The sequence below is a fragment of the Diabrotica virgifera genome, chromosome 6 (genome assembly GCF_917563875.1).
Source record: "Diabrotica virgifera virgifera chromosome 6, PGI_DIABVI_V3a".
Lineage (NCBI taxonomy): Eukaryota > Metazoa > Arthropoda > Insecta > Coleoptera > Chrysomelidae > Diabrotica > Diabrotica virgifera.
Window position 1 is genome coordinate 245,729,451 of NC_065448.1, and position 12,694 is coordinate 245,742,144.

At 30.5% G+C, this 12,694-nt stretch overlaps 1 protein-coding gene across 2 annotated transcripts in view; it reads left to right on the plus strand.

The window, feature by feature from the left end:
• Positions 1–6,119, plus strand: part of LOC126887484 (proton channel OtopLc-like) — a 48,010-nt gene extending 41,891 nt beyond the window's left edge. For both annotated transcript variants that reach the window (XM_050655051.1, XM_050655052.1), the window contains exons 9-10: positions 4,501–4,657; positions 5,710–6,119. In XM_050655051.1, the coding sequence (XP_050511008.1) occupies positions 4,501–4,657; positions 5,710–5,931 (379 nt within the window). In that variant the 3' untranslated portion in view covers positions 5,932–6,119. The remainder of the gene's footprint in view (positions 1–4,500; positions 4,658–5,709) is intronic.
• The last annotated feature ends 6,575 nt before the right edge of the window (positions 6,120–12,694 follow it).

The window sequence follows — 12,694 nt, forward strand, 5'->3', positions numbered from 1 at the left end:
CCCTTTACAGTGAATAGAATCACATCTAAATTCTTTTATTAATTTATAAAGACAACATGGCTGAGTCAGACCATTTTGAGCCCACGTGAACACCAGATCAGCTGAGGAAGACTGTCATTTATTAAAATGGTAAAGAAGGAACTACAATCTTATGCGACCTCTATATTCATAAATATTAATTAAAAAATTGAAAATGACTAAAACGCCATGTATAGGTTAAATATATTTAAAGTTAAGATACTAAATTTTAAAGTTAAATTTTCAAAAGATTACTATTATTACTATTGAAGTGAAATGTTAACGTGTATATTATAAGTTATCAAAATTCTCCTAAAAACAAAAGTGTTATAGTTCGACCAAGTGTAGAAGAAGTTGGATGAAATCAAACCTAGGAGAAATATCATTTGACAAGCTCAGAGTTCGAAAGCTGTTATTTAAAAAAAAATTTAAAAAAATTTAAAAAAAATCGTATTGATTAATTCAGACAAATAACAAATATTTATTTGTTTAAAAATATGTAAAAAATGAACGAAAATTCAAGAATACCTAAAAGTAATGTTCAAAAAACTTTCATAAATTGTTGGGTATACTGTATACTAAACCAAAATTATTAAAGAAATTTCTTAAAAATAGGATCAAATTTACAATTTAATTGAATCTGGGTGTTAACGCAGTTTTGAGGGTTTCTTTTCATTTCTCTACTTATTTCTAGATCTTCTAGTAGATTCATTTTGGTATAGATATTATTAGGTATGCTGTGTAAGATGCTACTATCTCTTTGTGGACTAAAGCTATGTTTCGATGCATGTAAATGATGACCAAAGCTAGATTTATCGATCTTTGACAGATGCTCTTTGATACGAGTATCCAAAGGTCGCATTGTTCTATCCAAGTAAGTAACAGGGCATTCACCACATGACAATTTATAAATGCCACTTTTTGAAGTTTTTTTAATTTTGTCTTTAGTATGAGAAAAAATTGACTTGATGTTATCTTTGCATTTAAATGAAAGTTTTAAGTTAGGAATGTTATTTAAGATTTTTGCTATATTGTCTGAAGGATAACCTATGTATGATATAGATCTATACATAACTGCTGAGTTGGAGTTGTCTGGGGTCGCAATATAAGCTAGAGATCTGTTTCTTTCTTTTTTTTTTTAATTTTTTAATTAATATTTATGAATATAGAGGTCGCATAAGATTGTAGTTCCTTCTTTACCATTTTAATAAATGACAGTCTTCCTCAGCTGATCTGCTGTTCACGTGGGCTCAAACGTGGGCTGAGTCACCATGTTGTCTTTATAAATTAATAAAATAATTTAGATGTGATTCTATTCACTGTAAAGGGTTATTACGCTATATCTGTGGCTTTTGCCCAGTATTCATGTTTTTTGTTGTGTTGTTAAGCAATTGCTCTTCTATGAAGGTATTTTAAGAGGACGTAAGTTTTTCACTCATTTTTTATATGAAAAAAAAATCTTATCTTAAATATGTCCTTTTAGGAAGCTCCGATGATGGCACGTTGTGTGTTGAAAGTACTTAGCTGATATAAAATATATTTTTTACACACTATCAAAAGTTTTTTGAAAACATACACCTGTTTGCCGTTATGACCTATTTAGAAGTGTGTACAAGTCTTACAGTCTTTTCCAATTCCAATTTATTTTACTATAACAAAGTTTTTTTGGATGAAATATGAAGGTACTAAGTCTAGCATAATTGGCTGAAAAGCGTAAAATGCGGCCACTTGTTTTTTTATGGTTTTTTAGCAATTATTGCTATTTTGCAAAAGTATGTGACAATTTTAAAAAATTTTAATTAATACTATATTGTAGAAAATATAATTACGCAACTTTTATATCAGTGCAACTTTTCTCGGAATTAAATACTTATAATTAATAGTTATATTCAAAAGACGAAAAAAAAAAATCGAATTTTTCCTTCATTTTTTGACATTTTGATTATTTAAACAATGTTCTGGGTCTTTTTAAGTGGGAGGATAACGCACATATTATTATATGAGTTATTTTAAATTAATTTCTGAAAAAAATATGAGTCACATCTCAACATCCAAATGTACTAATATTTTTACAGATGCCCCCTGGTCTATAATTTTCACTTAGTACAGAGAGCGCAAACCAGCACTCTAAATCGACAATTTTCGCCTCTTATTAAAGGCATCATCGAAGATGTATAGGTTTGCTGTTCTCAGAGAACAGCAAACCTGTTGTGATGTCGAAAGTAACATCAAAACTGGACGGTAAGCTCTCAGTTCCATTCCAGCTAATATTTGTTAACAGTCTTCATGTAGAGACAAATCGTCGGTCACGACGGCTCAGTTGGAAGAGGCGCAGTCGATCAACAAGTTAAGTGGATTTGCGATCGAGGTTCGAACCCCAGCCCGGTCATTTAAAATTAATAAAAGGCCAAAGTTGTAGTATAAATTACAATAGAATTTACGACTTGATCTGGAATAAACTGGCGTCTGATCGGCCTATGGAGGAGCGGTACAGCAAGGGATAATAGCTTGCGGCTTGGTGATACTCCTCCATAGATCCCTACCGAAGGGCGTTGATGCTTAATAAGGTGTATATATTCTTATGCTCTGTATTGTTTCCTTGTTATGAGATTGACCAGCATCTTATTAATTAGATTAATTAATTAATTACTTTAATTGCTACTCATGAAACAAAACCAAAATTTAATAAAATTTTTCAATAAAATATTCTCAGGGCTAATTGATTGAATGTATTAGCTTTATTTTCTGGCTTCTAGTATTTCTAGTTGCTTGATTTATGCAGGACAAAACAGAAAAAGTTCATATACTCAAACTCATATAAATTGTATAACTACTATTTATTTATATACTATACTATAAATATAAAAAATTTCAAATTTATGCTAAAGTTTAGTCTGTTGTAAACTCTCTTATCTAATAAAAAAACTTTAATTCTATTATCTCCTTTTGTGAACCAAAATTCATTCAATTGAATCGGTAGACTGTTCTTATTATTATTATTAAAAAAAATTAATTTCTACTTTTTAAATAAATTACTTATATCTTCTATGAATTTATAAATGAATAATTTATGCTGGTATACTATTAAGTTGACAAAAACAAATATTGTATGTAATACAAAATAACTCTCTCTTTTCACAAATAATCTGACTAACCTTTTTTAACGTCCTTATTTCTTCTGCTGGATTGTGTTGTTCCTAGTTCTCCCACAACGTGCTCCTCGGATTCTGCAAACTGTCCGTCTCCTTCAGTTTCAAAAAAGGCACTCGTTCGGATTCTCTCCTCAAATTAAAATTTCTGACTCAATAAAAACAATATCAATTTTTAGAATTCCAAGATTTTTTTCTCAGCTCGGCATCTCGTGCAAAATTTATATAATACGGCTACTCGTTCCAGACAGAAACTGCAATCTATTCGGACACAAGGAGTTTGTACTTCTCGACTTCATAACAGTTTCGTCTCACACGAATCTGATTCCACGGCCACCAAATTAACACACTTTACACAAAAATACTACTTTCAATCTGGACTGATTGCTTTCGATAGTAATTAGACAATGAATTCCTTTTTCTCTCATCAATTTAAAACTCACAACTCTATTCTCCTTCCATCGGTCTCCTAGCCATTCACAAGCATTCTCCACATATCATATCCCTACTTTTTTCTTAAGAACAAAAATAGTATTGTATACAAAATTTCTTTCTTGTCGATTTCCAGGAGATATTAAAATCAATTTTATTTACAATCTAGAAAAACCTTTTTTACTAAACTAAATAAAAATGTACTATCCGTTTCTTTCTGGGAAACCATTTAGAAAACACTGTCTATTTTTCACTCAAACCGCGGTATACATTAACTTTCTAAACAATCGTTTGTAGTCTGTTCTGTTGAAATGTATAAATTGTTCGTAGAAACTTTACTACTAAAATTTTTCTCTTCAGCGAAACACTTCTTACGGCTAAATTATTTTATTTACAAAATTTGAACCATATACAGGATAATGAAAATTTACGGTCTCGTGGTTTTTGACAAAAAAATTAATTTTTTAAATTCTCCCCATAAAAATTATTTAACAATATATATGTAGAGTCAAATTCACCTGTTTAACAACCCATATGACGGGGGAGTCATTCGGTGCCTAAGGGACCAATCTTTATAAATTTTTTCAATCCTTTGGAATTTTTTAAACAACTATGCTAATATAACAAATTTTATACCATTTAAAGGGTTTATATCCTGGTATATCTTTGGTGGCAGAGCTTGTGATCAACCAGTAAATATAACCAACTTTGCTTTAACCTTGGTCAAAATTTTAAATATTAAATTTTGTATTCACTAAACTTACTGTTAGGTTCTAAACACTGATGATAATATTGTAAATATCGAAAACGTTTTTTGATGTAGCCCTTAAAGGGATCTTAATAAATTTTATACCTTCTATAAAGGATTTTTTATTAAATTTTTTATACATCTTACTTTTAGTATACTGACTCCTACGCTAGGCGTACTGCAAAGTTGCTGTCAAACTACTTTTATATTGGATGCTCGACGAAGATGCTGTTCTACTGAAGATCAAATTAAAAGAAAACCTGGAAGACAACTCATTACATTTTTGCTTTTATTAAATGTATCTTTGTGGGTGAGTATTCGTTCTTTCATTTATAGTTTTGCCAAATTCTGCTGATAACTGGTATAGAATATTCTGTCATATCATTATTTAACGCTTTATAAGGCGAAATCGACTGGGACGTCTTTCTGTTATATTTTTTCCTAATACGTCTTTAACGTTACTAGTTCATTTCACAGACTTAGTTCTATAAGCGTTTTAAACCGTGTTCTCTTTAATATTCATTGCCTCCCCTGTTATGAATTTGAAACTCCCCGACACTTGATTTTGGCAGATTCGAGTAAACAAGATCTCTCAGTTTGGCACATATCTTCTTCTTCTTTAAGTCCCATCTCCGTAACGGAGATGGCAAATCTCCATTTTAAAGTTCGAAACATTTCTTCTAGAGCTTAGGTCAATAGTTTGGGTGAGATAGAATCTCCTTATCTAATCCCCCTTTGCAGTTTTATCTTTTCTGTTTTTCCTTCTGTATTTATTTGCGATGTTGCATTGTTATATAATATATGTATATAAGTATATATTATATATTTAGTGATTTTTGAAAGTTCGTGGATATCTGGTCTTTATAACGCTTGCTCTATTTCAAGCATGTTCGAGCAAAAATTGCGCTTGTTTTAAAGACCTCAATATCCTCTTATACATTACTATACTTACTATTTTGTAACTACACTCAGACATCTCAGCATTCTCATTACTGTAACCTGTATTCATTGTTCTTCTTTCCTTTTAACTGCCCAACATTCAGTGCCATACTTGTATGGATTGAGTTAGATTCAGGTGTGGCACTAATACCTTTGTTATCCATGTTAATTTTTGAGCATAATGGATATTCTTCTCATTTTGTTAAGTAATAGCTGTATGCTTTCAGAAAAAGTAATTCTGCATTTCCGCCCATTTTTCTATTGTATGCTTTTTTCCTAATATCATTCCGAACACAATGCAAAAAGTTGCAAGTCGATAGGTGGTGTGTTTAAAAATCGATTTATTTTTTCCAAAAGGCCCTAGTCTATATATTATATTCTCCTTCCTAACTTAATATTACCAATACAAACTGCTATTTTCAGGTAATTAACCGAATAAAAAACAACAGGTCTATCTTCCATCCGAGACAAATGGATTTTTACGGAATTCTGGCCTGGAACATAATCACGCACGTGTCCAATCCACTTATTGTTTCGTACCGATTCCAAGCGACTGTATGTTTTTATGAAATATGGAAGCACGTGTACAAACGACCCATTAAACGGAGTTTAAACGAGGATATGCGTTTGGAGAACCATTCTTAAGCTTATCCCGATGTATGTGATGGTTAACCCTTTATGCCAGGCATAAACAATTTACAGCTTTATACATACATTGAAGATACATTATTTTATCTTTTTTTGTTAATGTACATAATATGTGTGCTGTAAAATTTTAATAAAATATATTTTTGACTATTGTAGCAATGTATTTTAATAAAATATTGTTATGATCTGCTTTCTCTTACTTTTATAATAATTAGTATTTATTTAATCAATTATTCAATTGTTGCACATCATACATAAAAATTAAGAAAAATCTCAGGGTGCCTTTTTATCATACAAAAAAAAATAACTAAATTATCTTAGGTTTTACTTATCCTTTCTCGTGGCTTCAGTATCTTTTAGTTGATCCTTATCGGTATAAAATAGGAAAAGGAAATAATTAGAAATGTCTTTTTTTATCAAAAGCAATATTCTGAAAATTTATCAATTAAATCCTGTGGGCATAACTGTCCTAATGAAACTCTTACCACATAAATTAATTTTAACTCAACAAATATTTATCGGTTTGTTCTTGATAACATTGATAAAACAAACTAAACAAACAAATTTAGGTATTCGCAAAACTACTTATACCTCCTATTAAAAAGATAAAAAAGATCAAGGCAGGTTTTGTTTATATTTGGTTCAGAGTTGGACCACCATCTCCATATAGCTATTTCAGCATCCTTATGCCTCATCGGTGAAGCTCAGAAGTCTCAACTCTGGAGGAAATACAAACAATTCTGCCAATTTAAGGCAAACCATCGCAATGCAATGAACCCACCTCTGAGACGCAATTCAGCGACATCTCTCGTATTACGAGGAAAACAACGAAAAGCCCCAGATGCAAAGTTTACTACCTTTTAAACAATTAGAATAATTGAAATAAAAATATAATAAACAATATTTTAAATCCAAGACTTTTCGTTAATAAACTGCTTTCTGGTTGCATCCCATATCTCCGGATTTTACAATATATAATGACAAGAGACGACGAAAGTAGGAGAAAGCAAATAGAGGACGCTTAGGCCACGCATTTACCTTCCCTTCGTCAAGGAAAAGGACCGAAAGACAGTTTCTAAATACTCAAACTGAGTAAAAATGAAAAAGATAAAAAATATCAAGGCAGGTTTTGTTTATATTTGATTCAGAGTTGGACCACCATTTCCATATAGCTATTTCAGCATCTAAATATTGTTTATTATATTTTTATTTCAATTATTCTAATTGTTTAAAAGGTAGTAAACTTTGCATCTGGGGCTTTTCGTTACTTCCTATTAAATTTTTGAAATATTGGAATCTTAGCTCATATGCTTTTACTCAAAAAAATTAACTTCTGAACATAAAGAAAATCTATCACATAAATTATTGACTGACCTTTTGATTCACACACAATGATGTCTCCTCTTGACCCAAACAGCTCTTCCTTGTTGATTATGTTAGGCTACCCATCAAAGCCCTCTCCGTTCTCAGCATCAATCCAGCAGCATACCAGCAACTAATTCTCCAAAACACGAGCCAGGCCTCTTTTAACCAGTACTCGTTCCAAAAAACTCCAAATTCTCTCCTCTCTTTCTCACAATAATAGACTTCTGAGACCCAAGTATCTATTTTACTTGGTGTCACACATAATTTTGTCTCTCGTTCCACTTTTCAGCTACACTCTCCACTATCAAACAACCACTGGTACTTGCTTCTGAAATATTCACGAAAACTTTGACTGCTCTTCTGCGATGCCGGTCACATAATAATCTCCTTTTCCAAACTATCTGAACATTCTTCTCATCCCCATTCCAAATTGCTAGCCAATCAGAAACATTTCTCTCTTTTTTTCATTCGAAAAACCCATGCACCCTTCCAAACAAATACTTCTACTCATGATAATTACTTTTCGGGAATTCTACAAATTTACTTGGGGCTTAAATAAAGAGACCTAAAATTCCAACTTTCTTTACCTTACTTTTCTAAATATAATAATTACCTGTGGTTTTTGACCTCGCTCGTAACAAAGCAACCGGTTTAAAAGTATAATCCCGAAACAAATTGTCAATTCACATCACTTTATTTACTAATGCCTTTAATTCTTCAGGGAAAAACTCATTAAGGATAAACCCACGGCTTAAAACTAACTTATAATAAATAGTTACGAATCAAGATACAGGGTGTATCAAAATGTGCCCGCGTTATATTAAAAAAATAAAACTTTTATTCTATCTTTGATTGACAAAATGATACACAATAATATATTTCTCACTATTGTAGCACTGTAAACAATATGCACTGTACAAACTTTAGAAAAAAACATTATAATGGAGCTGTAGCAAGTTAAATGCAAAAAACGTGATTTTTTTATTTTTAGGGTAAAATTGCGATTTTGACAATATTCTCCCATCTAAAATTTAAAATAAATTTCATTTTCGTTTTCAAAACCTCCAAAAACATAATATAAGAGCAAAATTAGGCATTCACCACCCATGGTCAGTATCTCGAAAAATAAGCGTTATTTTGGGGATTTCTAATATCGATATTAAAAGTTTCACTGTTTTATTTCTGTAAAACATTTTGATCTAAAGCTAAATTCCTAATTTCGTCACTAAACTTTTGCGATTAAACTTTGGAATGCACAAATCTGCACCTATTACTTTAAAAAATTCGTAACTTTTTTCAGAATAAGACTGAAAGCTTCAAACAGGCACCGTTGTCTTCAGAAATATTAGAACTATGTATATACTGTAAAAATTTCAGAATTTTTTTAAAATGGAACAGAGTTGTAGCGAGGTAAACGCAAAAATGTGATTTAATTTTTTTTATTTTTAGGGTAAAATTGCGATTTTGACAATGTTTCTCCACATAAAATTCAAAATAAACTTTATTTTTTCCTTTCAGCACCATCAAAAATATTCAGCATGACTAAAATTGGCCATTCACCTCTCCGTGGTCAGTATCTCGAGAAATAAGCGTTTTTTTTTGGGGTGTGCTTTGTGTTTGGGGGTATCTCGTCTATGTAGGTGAAAGCTGAGCATTATTAAACAATCATGAAAAGTAAATTAAATGCTCTCGAAATGTAAATATTGAGAGAAATAACACAACCAGAAAAGACAGAATCAGTTCAAATAAGAAAACAACTAAACCATAATAAAACAAGAATCCATAATAAAGTAAAATGATCAGAAAAAGGCATAGTTTGGAAACAAAGAGAGGATGGTATACAAATATATGGCCAAAGAGAATATTATAAACGAAAAAAGTAGAGAAACGAAAGAAATTACGCCAAGAAAAAAATAAATATAATTATAAAAGCAGGTAAATTATGAAGCAGATTAAATTTTGTCGATTTCAAAACTGACTAGTAGCCGATGAGGGAACTCAAAATTTTACAAAAACCTCACAAAAATAAAGGAAGGATGAAATTTGAGAATAGGTAGTTGAAATTGTCTATTATTACATGAAAGAAATTCGTCCCACAATAACGTATGGAAGCGAAACCTGGACTCTGAATCAGCGGGAAACAACAAAATTACTAGTACTTGAAAGAAAGATACTGCGGACTATCTATGGGCCTTGCAGAGAAGAGACAACAGGAGAATGGAGAAGAAGACACAATGATGAACTCCAGACAGTATGCGGAGATGAAAACATAGTACGCTACATTAAATCAAACAGAATACGATGGGCGGGTCACGTACTAAGATCAAGTGACGAAAGACTTCTAAACGCAACATTCTGGGAAAGGCCCGTTGGAAAAAGGTCAGTTGGTCGCCCAAGAAAGAGATGGAAGGACGCAGTAGTCAGCAATCTACGCAAAATGGGAGTACAGCAATGGGAAATAGCTGCTCAGGACCGACAACAATGGAGGGAAATAGTAAACGCGGCCAAGACTCACATAGAGTTGTAGAGCCAAATGATGATGATGATTATATGAAAGAAAGTTTACAATTCTACATCCTCTCCATTTTACAAAAATGGAGAGGAATACCCCTTTCTCGGGGGTAAAAAATATACGTTCAAAATAAGTCCGGAATTTAATAAAATAACTAATTCTAAGCAACTTTTATTCTATAGAGTTTTTTTTACTAAGTCAACATTTTTCGAGTTATTTACGAATGAATATGCGAATATTTATATTTTAAGAAAAATAAACATGTTTTTGGACGATTTTTCGAAAATAACTCAAAAAGTAAGTATTTTATCGAAAAAAATATTCTTAGCAAAAATACAGTTTTAAAAAGGTGAAAAAAATGGTGTATTCACGAAGTCTGCATACCCAGTACAAACACAGTTGTAGCTAATGAAAAGTAGGTTCTTATTCGTCAAATTCCAAATCGAATATTTCAACGTGAAGTAACCAAAAACGGAGCAATTTTCGGGGAAAACTCATTACAACTTTTTTAAAGTGTTTAAAAAAAGATATATTTTTATTTAAAAAAAAAGTCTAACATTAAAAGTAAGTGAGTTACGCTCAAAATACTGTTGGTCCCTGGTATTTTTTGGTACAATAATTGCGAAAATCACCCCCTAATTAGCATCTCAAATAAAATTAATCGTTACTGCTTCACAAGTTACTTTATTGATGTATTCTTTATATGATCTGTAAGTTTCATCGGTTCAAAGTGCTTATTTTTTAAAAGGCTGTAGTTAAAATGGCTTGAACGAGTCATTAATCACGAGTTTATTAAAATTTTGAACAGCTAGAGCATAACCAATTTTTGTTTACCAGGAAAACAAAAAATTCAAAATATTCAGAAAATCAAAATGTACATTTTATTACCCTTTGAGATTTTTAATATTACTAATAATTTTTAAATTATTTTGAAAGAAAAATGAAATTGTTTTCAAAATTCAAAAAAATATTTTACAACCGAATTTTTTCAAAAAGGAGCACTTTGAACCAATGAAAATTATAGATCATATAAAAAATACAACAGCAAAGTAATTTGTGAAGCGGTAATGATTAATTTTATTTGGATGCTAATTGGAGGGTGATTTTCGCGATTTTTTTCACCAAAATATAAAAGGGACCAAAAATATTTTGAGCGTAACTCACTTACTTTTAATGTTAGAAGTTAAAAAAAAAAACAAAAATAAACATTTCGTTAAACACTTTAAAAAAATTAAAATGAGTTTTACCCGAAAAGTGCTCCGTTTTTTGGTAATTTCACGTTGAAATATTCTATTTGGAATTTGACGAATAAGAACCTACTTTTCATTGGCTACAAATACGGTTCTACTGGGTATGCAACTTTCATGCATACACCATTATTTTCACTTTTTTATAAGCTATATTTTTCTAAGAATATTTTTTTCGATAAAATACTTACTTTTTGGGTTATTTTCGAAAAACCGTCCAAAAACATGTTGTTTTTCTTAAAAATGAACATATTCACTCGCAAATAACTCGAAAAGAGTAACTTGACTTAATGGAAAAACAAAAGACTCTATAGAACAAAATTTGATTAGAATTAGTTATTTTATCGAATTCCGGACTTATTTTTAATGTATATTTTTCACTCCCGAGAAAGGGGCATTCCCCTCAATTTTTGTAATATGGAGGGGATGTAGAATTGTAAACTTTTTCTTATATAATAATAGACAATTTCAACTACCTAATCCCAAATTTTCATCCTTCCTTTATTTTTTTTTTGGTCAGATTGTTCTTTGATCGGGCTATTTGCGGTTGTAATCTATTTCTACAAGGTTTTACAAAAAATGTGATGAGTTCTTTATAAATATACTTGAATTGGGTACCAATAGCTGTATTCTACCTACAATCAACTTGACGGCTTGCTATAAGAAGAACCCATGTTGCTGAAAATTGGTACATAAAACATTTACTAATCTTTACGTGCATAATTTTCACAAATAATACTAGTTCAGAGAAATAAGGAAAAAAAATAGCCTGTTGGTGACACAACCCCCTCCAGGCCGAAGCCAAATTTTTTGAGTAATATGGATATCTATAATAGTAACCTATATATTTCCTGCAGCCGATTTTGATGATATACATAGTTATAAACAAATGAAGATCAAAAAACGGCAAATTTTCGCTTTTTTCGTATATTACTAAGAAAATAGGTATTCTAAACAAATTTGAGACTAAGAAACTCATAAACGGTATAAAAAACTTCAATATGGCGTTTGCTTAATATGTCTATCCTTATTGGTTGTTTAGAAAATTGCAAAATAAATCATAAATTTTGAGTTTTTATAAATATTTATAACTTATGTAAAAATTAACTTAGAACCTTCTTATTACACGAAATGCTGAGACTTATGATGCTTAATTCATACCATAAATTTCGAAGAAATTGGTCAAATAGTTTAAACGTTATTTAATTTGTTTATCCCAAATTTATTTTTTTTGCAACACTGTAAGTCAGAAAATGATGAAGCTACAGTAATACTTTGGATAGTTTATGGAAGAAGGAAATTTACAGTATTAATTTAATTAAAAAAAATTACAAAAAATAATTATAAATATTGCAAAATTATTTTACAAAAACATGTGAATTAAATAAATGGGGGGGCTAACTTTGTCCCTAATTGTCCTAGGACAGTCGTTTTTCTTTCTAAATGTGTATAAAAATTCAGTCTTTCTAAATATGAAAAATTAATTTTTCTACAGGTAACGGTTAAAAAGTTATTCTAATTGTTTATAAGTAAGCAAAAAATCGACATGTTCTTTCAAAATAATTTTACACTGTTTAAAATTATTTTCTGTCATTTATTTTTAATAATGGTAATAGTATAAATGTTCTTCTTTCAT